Source organism: Schistocerca cancellata, chromosome 1, assembly GCF_023864275.1.
Source record: "Schistocerca cancellata isolate TAMUIC-IGC-003103 chromosome 1, iqSchCanc2.1, whole genome shotgun sequence".
Classification (NCBI taxonomy): Eukaryota; Metazoa; Arthropoda; class Insecta; order Orthoptera; family Acrididae; genus Schistocerca; species Schistocerca cancellata.
In genome coordinates, this window is record NC_064626.1 from 563,303,678 (window position 1) to 563,318,209 (window position 14,532).

Below are 14,532 nucleotides of genomic sequence, written 5' to 3' on the forward strand. Positions count from 1 at the left end.
TCACACGGTTCGAATGGTGCCCGCTACCTAGTGTTCATTCGAGATGTGCTGGCACACAATTACGCCTCATTCCCCTGAACAACAGTTACTCTCATCGATAGATTAAAAAGGGAGTTCTTGTCCAATGGCAAGCACGATGTCCAGGTATCACTCCCATGGATTTTTCTTATGCTGTTACGTTTGTGTATGTAATTCCAATAGAAATTCATGACGAACTGGTTGATCGGATCCTTGTTGCTGCTTTATAGTACAGGATACAATGGTTGAGAAAGTGCGGCAAAATTTTATTCGCTGTGGTAATGCTTGAAGAGAGATGACGAGTCGTCATTTTGAACAAACGGAACGATTTGAAGTTGCTGTAAGTTGTACATTATACACGTTAATAAAAAGCTCAAGTTTTATTTCAGATTACTGGTTCATTATCCCACAGTACTGTTTAGGATCTGTGCAATTTCGACCCTAAAGGTTTTGAGACAATCTTGTTTACTTTCATATGTAAGGGACCACTCTTGATCTATTTACTACGCTTTCCTGCCTTATAGCCCTCGCCGCACAAGAAAGTGCATGATCTTGTCTTGAATGATCGACTAGACCATGCACATGAATACCTGGTACATAAACTGGGAATAAAGGTCGCAACCGTGAGATAGGACAGTCCCATGCCTATTAGCTTATTAACACCGAAATTCCGAGTGAAGCGTATAATCGACAACAAAACGGAACGGAATACATATCGCAGACCTGGACACTTGACGTGTATAGCCTAGCTGCTAGGGGCAACGTGCACTTCAGTCACGTACTTCGGTGCACTTGCGAAGTTTTCTGAGCCGGCTGGAGTGGCCGTGAGGTTCTAGGCGCTACAGTCTAGAACCGCGAGACCGCAACGGTCGCAGGTTCGAATCCTGCCTCGGGCATGGATGTGTGTGATGTCTTTAGGTTCGTTAGGTTCTAGGGGACTGATGACCTCAGAAGTTGAGTCCCACAGTGCTCAGAGCCATTTGAACCATTTTTTGAAGTTTTCTGAGGAGTATCTATCGCATTTGCGTCCATAAAATAGGATAGCATGTTATGCGATGCGTCTCTAAAGGAAATAGTGTGCATATGAACCTAAGTTACAACAATATAAGAACTTAGTTTATAGAACAACATTTTACTTTTGCATAAAAATGAAAGTTTAAAAAAATTGTATTAGTGTATCGTTTCAGTATGAAGCGTTTCTCTTATGTTTTTGAGGAACTGTTCAGAAAAAAATGCTACTTGATACTGAATTGGCTATCTTATCGTTATTGGGTATAATTATACAGATTGGTATGAAGATTTTGTAACGTTATTTTAAAAAGAACACTCCTCTCTCCGTCATGTCATATCATATCACGATGGCTCCTATTACTCCTCCCCCCCCCCCCCTCCCCACTGTATATCCTTTTTTTGTAAAACGTAAAATACTCTTGGCGATGATATGTAATAAAATCGAAATTGCTGCTGTAGTAGTTTAACGATCTATTTATTGTAATCTATCCATTTCGGCTAGATTGCCATCTTGAGACTATCTGCGAAAATTATATAACTTTTTTATTTTGTTATAATGTTGGTTAATGATATTTTCCGATATACAGTCAGTGGTCGTTGTCTCCCTGTATTGTTTTATAACATGGTGTAGGTTTAGGACTCTTGTGCTAAAACGCGTTTGCTGTTTGCTTCTGTTGTTAATGGTCCTTTCTCGTAATTTTTATAATTTGATAGCTTATAAAATAAGCCCTAAACCAACACCATTTTATAATACACTCCTGGAAATGGAAAAAAGAACACATTGACGCCGGTGTGTCAGACCCACCATACTTGCTCCGGACACTGCGAGAGGGCTGTACAAGCAATGATCACACGCACGGCACAGCGGACACACCAGGACCCGCGGTGTTGGCCGTCGAATGGCGCTAGCTGCACAGCATTTGTGCACCGCCGCCGTCAGTGTCAGCCAGTTTGCCGTGGCATACGGAGCTCCATCGCAGTCTTTAACACTGGTAGCATGCCGCGACAGCGTGGACGTGAACCGTATGTGCAGTTGACGGACTTTGAGCGAGGGCGTATAGTGGGCATGCGGGAGGCCGGGTGGACGTACCGCCGAATTGCTCAACACGTGGGGCGTGAGGTCTCCACAGTACATCGATGTTGTCGCCAGTGGTCGGCGGAAGGTGCACGTGCCCGTCGACCTGGGACCGGACCGCAGCGACGCACGGATGCACGCCAAGACCGTAGGATCCTACGCAGTGCCGTAGGGGACCGCACCGCCACTTCCCAGCAAATTAGGGACACTGTTGCTCCTGGGGCATCGGCGAGGACCATTCGCAACCGTCTCCATGAAGCTGGGCTACGGTCCCGCACATCGTTAGGCCGTCTTCCGCTCACGCCCCAACATCGTGCAGCCCGCCTCCAGTGGTGTCGCGACAGGCGTGAATGGAGGGACGAATGGAGACGTGTCGTCTTCAGCGATGAGAGTCGCTTCTGCCTTGGTGCCAATGATGGTCGTATGCGTGTTTGGCGCCGTGCAGGTGAGCGCCACAATCAGGACTGCATACGACCGAGGCACACAGGGCCAACACCCGGCATCATGGTGTGGGGAGCGATCTCCTACACTGGCCGTACACCACTGGTGATCGTCGAGGGGACACTGAATAGTGCACGGTACATCCAAACCGTCATCGAACCCATCGTTCTACCATTCCTAGACCGGCAAGGGAACTTGCTGCTCCAACAGGACAATGCACGTCCGCATGTATCCCGTGCCACCCAACGTGCTCTAGAAGGTGTAAGTCAACTACCCTGGCCAGCAAGATCTCCGGATCTGTCCCCCATTGAGCATGTTTGGGACTGGATGAAGCGTCGTCTCACGCGGTCTGCACGTCCAGCACGAACGCTGGTCCAACTGAGGCGCCAGGTGGAAATGGCATGGCAAGCCGTTCCACAGGACTACATCCAGCATCTCTACGATCGTCTCCATGGGAGAATAGCAGCCTGCATTGCTGCGAAAGGTGGATATACACTGTACTAGTGCCGACATTGTGCATGCTCTGTTGCCTGTGTCTATGTGCCTGTGGTTCTGTCAGTGTGATCATGTGATGTATCTGACCCCAGGAATGTGTCAATAAAGTTTCCCCTTCCTGGGACAATGAATTCACGGTGTTCTTATTTCAATTTCCAGGAGTGTACAACAGAAGGTGACAGCGACCACTGATGATACATGGACCTAAGTACCAAATTTGTATATCGGGAAATTTGATTAGCCAATATTACAATAAAGAAAATGTCGTGTAACATTGTCAGGTGGTCTGAAGATGGCAGTCTAGCCGAAATGGATCCATCACAATAAATACATCATTAAATTAAAAGAACAGAAATCAATTTTATTACATAATATCGGTAAGAGGTGCCGTCTACGGTGCAGGCCCTTTTGATTATAAATGTACAGAACGACGTAATTTATAGATTGCCTCGTCACTGTTAATGTTCATTTACAGTCCAATTATTTTTGAATTTATGATTTTATACAATTTTATTCCTAGGGAAAATAGCTGCGTGATTATTTTCTACTCCAACATGCTTATAGAATTTTCCAGACTTTAACTTTCATTTTTATTTTAGACTGAATCATTGTCATGACTTGCCCGCATCTCGTGGTCGTGCGGTAGCGTTCTGGCTTCCCACGCCCGGGTTCCCGGGTTCGATTCCCGGCGGGGTCAGGGATTTTCTCTGCCTCGTGATGGCTGGGTGTTGTGTGCTGTCCTTAGGTTAGGTAGGTTTAAGTAGTTCTAAGTTCTAGGGGACTGATGACCATAGATGTTAAGTCCCATAGTGCTCAGAGCCATTGTCATGACTTTCCATCTGAATTTATGTTCAGAATATTGCACAGTCTTCTGTTTATCTAATCATTTCTGAAAAATTAATGAAATAATTGTTGGCGAAACTCTAAGAGCTTACGTTAATGCTAATGGAAAGTATTCACTATACATCATGTCTCAATGTAACCTTTGCATGACAAGGAAATAAGGGGGAAGGGATGAAATTCTGTAGTAAAGGGTAGCTGCAAACCAACAGAAAGAACACAAGTCAGTGAACCCTCACAAGAAGAACCAAGTGTTTTCGCTCTGGCCTCAAGTTCCGCAGACAGGGAGCGACGTTGACTGTGAAACAGGAGATCTTGTTTTCTTTTCTCTGCTCTTAATTACAACCCTATTGCTTCGATTTTAGTTAATAATTTATGCTGTATTATCAACTTACGAGGAGCAAATAAGATCTGGCCTTTATTCTACATTATATTAGGTTCAGTACACAGTAGCTGCCATAAACAGTAAGGGATAATTTCTAAATTTTTTAAATGTAATTTAAGGTGTTTGAAACTTATTAGTTACAGTGATATATTTAATTTATTGCATGCAATATTTATCAATGTAGTTCATATAAGCAACAATTTTCAATAATGGTTCATTTTTATTAAAACTTACGAAATTATAAAATTTGCTAAACCTGCATAGGAAAAGGGTGGGTTTTCTGGGAGGGTGGGAAGGAAGAGTGTGACAGTTCTTTACAGGGTCACCTTGGTACGACTCTGGTTCTACGATCCATAGCTGAATAAAATACAGTGACGGAAAAAAAATCGCAACACCAAGGAGGAGTTACGCGACATATACAAAAATTGATAGGCGCGTTTCTACATCTAAAAGATTACGTCTGTTCAAATTACGTTCCAGTCGTGTACGAGTGGCGTTAGTAGCGCCACTGTGAGGACGCAAATCAGGTTTGCTTTAAATACACTCTGTAATAGTCGTAAGCATTAGTTACCTTTGAGATTCGACGTGGTGAGTTGTTAGTCAAGAATGCTTGTAAGGCAAGAGAGACGTGATTATCAATACCTCACGTGTTTGAACGAGATAGTGTAATAGGGCTACGAGAAGCTTGATGTTCCTTCTGCGATATTGCTCGGCAGGAATGTAGCCCCCGTGGATGATTGCTAGTGGTGGTCAAGAGCATATACGATGGCAAAGAGACCGAGCTCCGGACAGCCACGTGGCACTACCGGGAGGGAAGGTCATTGTGATCAGCGTATTGCACGCCGTTGTGGCCGAGCGGTTCTAGGCGCCTCAGTTCGGAACCGGGCTGCTGCTACGGTCGCAGGCTCGAATCCTGCCTCGGGCATGGATTTGTGTGGTGTCCTTAGGTTAGTTAGGTTTAAGTAGTTCTAAGTCTAGGGGACTGACCACCTCAGACGTTAAGTCCCATAGTGCTCAGAGCCATTTGAACCATTTTTGATCAGTGTATTGATGTGGTGCATCGTACTGTATTTCCAGCAGCAAGTTGAGCAACGGTTGGCACCACAATGACAACGAAGTGTTACATCTACATCCATACTCCGCAAGCCACCTGACGGTGTGTGGCGGAGGGTACCTTGAGTACCTCTATTGGTTCTCCCTTCTATTCCAGTCTCGTATTGTTCGTGGAAAGAATGATTGTCGGTATGCCTCTGTGTGGGCTCTAATCTCTCCGATTTCATCCTCATGGTCTCTTCGCGAGATATACGTAGGAGGAAGCAATATACTGCTTGACTCCTCGGCGAAGGTATGTTCTCGAAACTTCAACAAAAGCCCGTACCGAGCTACTGAGCGTCTCTCTTGCAGAGTCTTCCACTGGAGTTTACAAATCGGTTTCTTCAAGGGCAGCTCCGAGACATACGCCCTCTAGCATGCATTGCACTGACCCCAAACTACCGCCATTTGGTACTTCAGTGGTGTCAAGAGAGCTCATTGGAGGGCAGGGTGGAGAACTGTTGTGTTTTCTGATTAAAATCGGTTCTGCCTCGGTGCCAGTGATGGCTGTGTGCGGGTTAGGAGGCGGCCAGTTGAGGGCCGCCAACCAACCTGCCAGTATGAAACTTCCTGGCAGATTAAAACTGTGTGCCCGACCGAGACTCGAACTCGGGACCTTTGCCTTACGCGGGCAAGTGCTCTACCATCTGAGCTACCGAAGCACGACTCACGCCCGGTACTCACAGCTTTACTTCTGCCAGTATCTCGTCTCCTACCTTCCAAACTTTACAGAAGCTCTCCTGCGAACCTTGCAGAACTAGCACTCCTGAAAGAAAGGATACTGCGGAGACATGGCTTGGCCACACACCATGGTAGAGCACTTGCCCGCGAAAGGCAAAGGTCCCGAGTTCGAGTCTCGGTCGGGCACACAGCTTTAATCTGCCAGGAAGTTTCATATCAGCGCACACTCCGCTGCAGAGTGAAAATCTCATTCTGGGAAACTGCCAGTATGCTAGACACACTGACTCTGCACCAGGAGTTATGGTTGTTGTATGTCACTCTGGTGTTTCGACCTACTGTGTGCCATTTATGAACAGCATTCCAGGGGTTGTTTTCCAACAGGATAACGCTCGTCCACACACTTTTATTGTAAACCAACATGCTCTACAGAGTGTCGATATGTTGCCATGGCCTGCCTGACTATTTAAGCCCAATGGGATTTCATGTTATTAGCTGTGGTACTATGATGGTGGACGGCAGTTCTGGGGAAGGCGCCGACACGGCTGCAGTGCGGGTGCGCGCGCTCACCTCGACCAGCAGCTTGGCGCACTTGACGTCGGTGACGAGCGGCACGGAGTAGTCGACGGCGAGCCGGCGCGTGCGGTAGCCGTGCGTCATGAAGGACGAGACGCGGCGCGCGCCGCCGTTGCGCATCGGCAGGTTGATCACCAGGTCGAAGTGCTTGCGCGCCAGGAAGTCCGACAGCCGGTTCAGCTCGCCGCCCGACGAGTCGATGTCCTCGAACGTCCATTGCACCATCTCCACCTGCGGCAGACAACAGACGCCACGTGCTGGAAAAGTAGTACACTGCACTCGTTCTGTATTGTGCTACAGAGTCAAACGTACAACAGTCGACGAAATGGGAAAAGAATCGTCAAAGCGTCGATCCCTCAGATACGGTCTCGTGTCCCTTAATGCTACGGTTTGACATTAGCTTTCATCCAAATAAAAGTAACATGTCTCAAAGGACATATCGCCTCTTTCTTGCTAAGCGTTTTGTTGCCGTTACTTTCGTTTCAGTTCCCCTCAAGACGAGTGGGATCGCAACGGATAAAAAGCCTCTGGTCTGCCAAAGGTTAGACATATTTAAGAGATAGATAAGAATAAATGAGGTTTTAAAACATGCACTGGTGGACGTTATTTACCATTTTCATAGAAGTACAGAAGACAATTTTTTTAGGGTTCGCACCTCGATCAGTAAAAATGGAACTGTCTTGTCTGTATGTCTGCCTGTATGTCCGCCTCTCCGCCTATTAAAAACAATTTTTCTCAGGAACCGGTAAGTGTATCAAGTTCAAATTTATGTCACATACTTCCCCAATGAACGAAGGACCTTGCCGTTGGTGGGGAGGCTTGCGTGCCTCGGCGATACAGATAGCCGTACCGTAGGTGCAACCACAACGGAAGAGTATCTGTTGGGGGGGCAGACAAACGTGTGGTTCCTGAAGAGGGTCAGCAGCCTTTTCAGTAGTTGCAGGGGCAACAGTCTGGATGATTGACTGATCTGGCCTTTTAACATTAATCAAATGGCCTTGCTGGTACTGCGAACGGCTGAAAGCAAGGGGAAACTACAGCCTTAATTTTTCCCGAGGGAATGCAGCTTTACTGTATGGCATGGAGAGTCTCTGGACTGAAGAAAACAACAACAACTAAGGTCTATGGCCCTTGGCGGTATAATAAACGTTAGCTTTTAAGTCAATTCAATCAAAAGGTACGACCATTTATGGCACATTTTGGTTCCTGCAAACCCGCTCACCAAAACCTATGGGGTACTTCCCCTTGATATGGAATGATTAAATTTGGCAAGAAGCAAGGTTTCACAGTACAAGTAATGGGAAAAACTCAGAAAATTGTTAATATGTAATTGTATTACACCAAAAGAATTTCTTTTGTCATTTGTTATCCGACTTCAAACTTCTAGTTAAGTCACTCAGTAGTTCTGCATTCAGTCTGACAGGTTCGCATCGGTAAAAGTCAAACATCAGGCAAGGAATGACTTTGTTGCTCATAAGACGCGTTTCGGAATTTATCAATCGTCAGATACCTAGGAAGTATTATTGCACATAGATATGGTGTTTCAAGTAGTATGAGAAACCAACACTGCCAAATTAGTCTGCGAAAACCTTGGAGTCCCTGGATCGATTTTTGACCAGTATCCGTGTCAACAACAGACAAAAATGGTCGATTTATCTATTCCCGAAATGGATAAACTGTCTATATACATAATTAAATTTGTACGGGACCATTAGTGCGCGAGTCCTACTAGCACCTGGCCAATTTTTGTTTCAACACATTGGTGGAAAATATTCGTATTTGTTTCTAAAATTCTACTGATGTATTATAGTTAAAATATAGGCACCGATGATAATGTGAATGATGCGATGCTCTAATGGTGATGCTGGTGATGAAAATGATACTGCTAATGAAGAAGATGGACTTGTGAATATGACTCTGGGGCTGTGTAGAACCGCATATAGGCACTAGAAGTCAGCAGTGTGGACGAAGGATGAAGGAGAAAATGGAAAGATGCTAGTGGGTATATCTCGAGACGGGTTTCGTCATTCGGGAGTTGGAGCTGGTTGAAATTCCGACGGGAGTGGTTGATAGCGCACATAGGTTCACTGAAGATGGTATATGGATGTAGTGGCACAGCTGGGTACATGGAATGGTGATTTGTGGGTTAGATATTGGGTGTCGGGACTGAATTTTGCTAGTAATGTATCGGATCCGAAGGTGGTCAAGGAAGAGAAGAACGTGCGGTAAATGAATGAGATGGTACAGGATGGGAGGTAAGTGGGTGTAGAAGGGGAGGCGCAGTGCATGAGATTTGTAGAATTTAGGCGGAGATACAGGTAAATTTGGCATATTTGAGGATAGTGTGGCTGAGCGATTTACAGATAAGTATTATGGTAGAAGGCTGTAAACCCCAGGTGCGGTCTATCAGTAGCTTAAGTCAGTTTTGGGCTTTGTGCTGGATGGTAAGGAGGTGGAAATTTCATGTTACGTCTCCTGCCGAGGATTAGTCCTAAATGCTTTAATGTGTTACTCAGAGGGATGGGTTGGTTGTTGATGGAAGGATGATAATTTTCTATCTTACTGTAGATGCAGCGAAATTGAAGTCCCCAGCCACAGTTTCCGCCCGTATGTTCGGCCTAATCTCACGACCTATGTGGGGAATTTGACGCGATTTTCACTAATAGGTTGACTGATTCGTAAGGAAGGTGTGTGTATAATTTTTTTAAAAAATTCGTGCAAATTAGAGGAACTAAGATGAATTAAAGTCCCTGAAAACAATGCCGTTCCATTTAGCGGTGAATGGCAGTAACGCCGCCCAACTGCACCACCAGGCCGCCATAAGCTACAGCTATCGTTAGGCCGGCGCGAGCTACTGTAGACTTTCTCATCGTATCAGGACGTATCAGATATTAAGTAAGGCGAACCAGGTGGTGCAGCAGCTTCCAGCTCCAATTACTGCCACGCGATAACACTAAACACCATTTATATGGGTAACAGGTAACATTCATCCCTCCTGGTAACTTTCCTCCTATGCGCTGCTTAAATCATTGAAGTTACATGGAGGTGGTGATATTCAGTTACCTAACGCTACTTCTGAATCTTGTTCATAGTTCTACGCCGTGAACCGTAAACAAAATTACCAATGTGCCAGACACGTCATCTAGTTGTAGATGCTTAGTGCTATACACGTGAAGGTTCGCTGGTTAATTTGTAACTGACAATGTAAATTCTCACTTGTGCTACATCAGAAGGTTCAACACATGTCCATAAATGGGATCACATCTCACGGACTGACTGTTCAATTCAAGTGATATGTTTTAACTGATTGTGTACTAGTGAACTGCCCGAGGCCTTGCATAGGTGGCAATAGCGCGCAGTTCCTAGTGAGGTAACCCGATGTGTTGCAGTAAGCAGTACGACAAGCAACAAGATACGACATGTGGCAGTAACGATGTGCATGGCGCCTCGCTGCCAGCCTCGTCGTGGACAGCTTCCAAATATGCCACGTAGTTACGCGACACTAGGTAGAGCTACGTCTCTCCTTGCAGCGTTAAAAACAATTTCCATACGTTAGCTAAATTTCATACACAGCATTGCACTACCTAAAGTGCACCAAACGTAAAGTAGCCAGTGACTACATTTTTATTGCAAACTTTTTAAACATTCGCTATTTTTTACTTAATTTCCCATCTCACAATAAGTGTGCTAATAGCAAGAAGAAAAAGTTCATTATCGAGCTGTGATATGAAACTGTAAAAGCAAAAAATGCAATGTTTTTTTTCCGAATAGCTTCCCTAAAACCGTATGAGAAAGACTGTATGCATAAATCCCCCTCCCTCACCCCAAAGGAGGAGTTTTTACTTCTCGTATAAGAAATTAAAAGTTTTACTGATAACCTAGCTACAGAGACAGCTGCAGCATTGCTTCATCTGCATGAAACAATATTTTTTAGGCACATGAGATGACTTGAAATTTCCATCGCCGTGTATCGTACGAAACCGTTGCATGGAGCGAGCAGCACTCCTTGTTGTGCCAGCATGAACGACAGAGCTGTGTGTTGGACTGTATCGCGAGTCACATCGCGTATAGTATCACCACCGTGAGAACCGCGCCGAAGTATTTAGTCGGACGACTTGTCTGGAGTAGCGGTAATAAATTACTTACCCAAAAACGTTCCTCATGATCATCCTGTATATTAACGAAAACCGCGTTTGTGTATCCAACAACTTAAAAAAAAAACTATTTTTTGAATATTTGTTTGAAAATTATCTAGTTGTGAGGAGAGAAGAGAGCTGCCAGTGCTAGAAACTCTGGTACCATTGCATAGAAAGCAGAGTTCGAAAGAGTGACTGAAAACGCCGGACCACAACCCAAAGCCAATATGCAGTACCGAAGCCAATGCTTTTACATGCATAGTAAGTGCGCTCGTACAATGGCAGTGGCTGACGGGACTGGGCAGAGAGATTGTAAGTGCATACTTTGTTGCTGGTGGAAGTGGGGAGGGGGGGGGGAAGGGGGGAGTAGAGAGAGAGAGAGAGAGAGAGAGAGAGAGAGATACAAGACATATCCAATGTGGCGGCAGGGACATTGGATCTTATCACCCCGACAACTACAAAATATTTTAAAGATTCTAATAGGTTTTTTATTATTTTCAACGAAGGACGTTTTCACGAAAATAATAAAAATTGGCAAACTACTCGGGAATTTGCTTACCTATCAACGTTTTCCTTGCGAGCGACCATAGCATCCGATAAGTGTATACCCCTCTACGAAATGAAAATGCCAAGGAAGTAAATTTAGTTCTGCTGTCAAACATCGGAGGATCGCGTCCAAATGTGTTGCTGCACAGCCTACAAATGTGTAAGTGTATACACTGAGAGGTGGGGGAGGGGGGGGGATAGCGGGGCAGAATGTGTGTCGCCTGCCTGCTGTAATGGTCATCTTCGTGAAAACAACGGTTGTGTTCACAGTAACTGTCTGACATACGTCTGCAGGATGCAATGAATGATACCATCCTCTCCCCCCACCCCACCCAAATATAATCGCGACGGATGAATTTTACAGTACCATTTTGACCCGGACTTCAACCAAGCACTAAGGAAAATAGCATAATGGGGAAAATCTCGCGTTTACAAGGAAGAAGGCGTAGTCTCACATTCCTGCCACGATAAAGATGCATTTCTGCAAGATTACTCGTCGAAGGGCAAGCCGCGGAAGGTTGAGCAACCTTATCTTCCATGACAGTGAACCTCAGTCTGTTGTAAAATATTTCATGTTAACGGTAAAATCTTTTGCTGTTTCAGCGCTGATGCCTACTTCGTGTGTAAACCTGTTCCTGTGGTGCGACCCCACTTCTACAACTGACTGACTGACTAACTTATTACTTACTTACTTACTTACTTACGTACTTACTTAAGAGGTAGAGAGAGGAGGTGAGGAGCTAACTGACCAACTGCAACATCTGGATGATGAAATACCCGATGGCAAATTGACGAAGGAGTAGCCAATACTCGCTTCTAGTGTTGTTAAGTACGCAATACATTGTAATTTTTATAATGTTCTTATGTATCCTTCCATGTGTATTATTAATCATTATTTGACATCATTTGAAGTAATTTAATGTCCTGCAGAAGACAAAGTTCCTCATCTCATTTCTTACAAAAAAATTACGAATCCGTTCAAACAAACTTCATATAAACATTTCCACCATCAGTCAGTTCGATAATTTGAAATCAAGGAAGCCGTTAAGTTGTTTATGTAATGGTATTTGTGTAAAAGACATAGAATTTGGAAATAGAACTTTCTGGAAAACATTGCTAACGGCATAGCCAACCGTTAAAAACGTAAGCTGTTTAAATATAGCTTTAACGCTATTTTAGACACGTATTAACGTATGAACCAATAGTATTTCGATACTGGAACTTCTGTAAATGGCAGCAACAAAGTTGATAAATCAGTTGTTCCCAAAACCTGTGTTTTTGTTATTGTTAAAAATAAATGCATACTACATTTTTATAAGAAAGTTTTATGTTTAAAAATATATTGATTTCAGGTAAGTCATTCGTTTATAAAGAATATACTATCATACTCATGGGTTATTGTTGTTACTGACTGTGGGCATTAGTACAGAGTGCTATGACAGATTCTGTGAAAGTTTGATCGACGACTAAATATACATTTTACAAGACAAGAAGTCCTTTTCGTTACGTAATCTGAGTTATCTATAACTCTCGTCGACAACGAGCAATCTTTCAAGATAAGTATTTCGTTTTAGATTCAATACACTACTCCTATCATAACATTTGGTGCAAATCTGATGCTCTTCCATCGGCTGCACTGTCCCATTTACATAATTCACTATCAAAAGGATGGTTTATTGTTAACTAGAAAACACGCTCAACTGCGACCGTAGGATACTGCGACCGTTTGTAGTTTCATTAAGAACCATCGGTGTGTCGTCGATTAGTGATGTTACATTTTAATAAAATCTTTCCTAAGTTTTGCGTTATAACATATAAAAGAAATACGGTAGTAGAGTGTACTCAAATAACTCCGCCTTACAGCTATTTTTATAACTAGTTAACTCAATTCCTTCTTAAATGTACTGTGTTACTGAATACTGTAATACCAAAAAGAAGTGCTAACACGTGTGTGAAATTTAGCCGACTCGTTAGATACGAGACTAAATATTTGACACATGTGGTTACGTAGAAACTATTTCTACAATATCCTAGTCAGTGATTCATTGGTGGAGTCACGGAAGGTGAACAATGTTTCAGACCGTGACAGTGCATTTATGAGTGACACACCGTTTGTCACTAGGTGTGTTGCAAACAGCTGATTGATAATACTATCGCGCGTGGATGGTATGAAGTTTTACTACCACACAGAAATACGTTAGAAAAATATGAGCTGTAAGCACACAGCTACATACCGCGGTGTGATGGCTGGCAACATGTTGCTTTTTTTTCAATTTATACTACTGCTGGTTCTTCAACTACTGTATTTCTTTGAAGTAAACGCCACATCGGGTCTTTCCCTACTAACGAAGAACACACTGTCATGTTTTTTTACGAATCTCTCGCCGCTTAAGATACAGAGGACCTAGCACTGACGGTACCTGTACGCAACAGCATCGCGATAATATCTTACCACCTGTCGTTCGGCGTTGTCCAGGAGATCTTCCAGGAAAAGGGCGCGATGGTGCTGGCGTCTTACTCGGGAAAGCGGACGTTACGTAACAATCTGCGTATCCGAATTTACATTTTCTGTGATTTACGTCACTTATGGCGCACTGTACGTTGAACGGCATCATTTGACAATGTCATACAGTTTCAGAGAGGAGTTGGCACCCGAAGTGCTATGAAGAAGAAGAAATGACAGATAGTGTCAGGCAGTAAAGTAACAACTACACGGAACCGAAATGACCGGTACCATACATGTGTAAGTCGTGCTTCACCATGGCTGGACTTGTCGGAAGGCATAACAACTAATTGTACTTCACTATCGAACGAAGCCCAGAATAGTACAGAAGACTGACTTGCGCTATTAAGCCGCCTCTACATTATTAGCTCCATTGTGGACGAGTTAAGAGTAGATTCCTCATAAATAGCAATGCCGCAGTACGAAAATATCCCAACAAGCAGAACCATTTTTCCTGATGTCACTCCTTGAGGACATGTGCACAGAATCGTACTGGACAACCGTTTGCTGACGGAGACACGTTACCTGCTACTGGTATGGATCTTCAAGAGCCGCCTATTAATATGTCGTTAGACGTCACATCTGAAGACACTGCGTATCTAAAAACGTGCTCAACTACTCAATCTGACAAGTAATATATATTATTAACTGCAAGCTTTGATTAGTTTTAGCGATCTTCACGGGCACTACGCATCACAAAAGAAACATTACGGCTTAACACTCCTCGACGGCGAGG

General features: G+C 44.0%; 1 protein-coding gene across 1 annotated transcript in view; it reads right to left on the bottom strand.

Annotated features, from left to right (window-relative positions):
* The window catches only part of LOC126181199 (CAD protein), a 572,589-nt gene that overhangs the window by 121,236 nt on the left and 436,821 nt on the right, over positions 1-14,532 (bottom strand). The window contains exon 20 of the mRNA XM_049924752.1: positions 6,606-6,842. Within this exon, the coding sequence (XP_049780709.1) occupies positions 6,606-6,842 (237 nt within the window). The remainder of the gene's footprint in view (positions 1-6,605; positions 6,843-14,532) is intronic.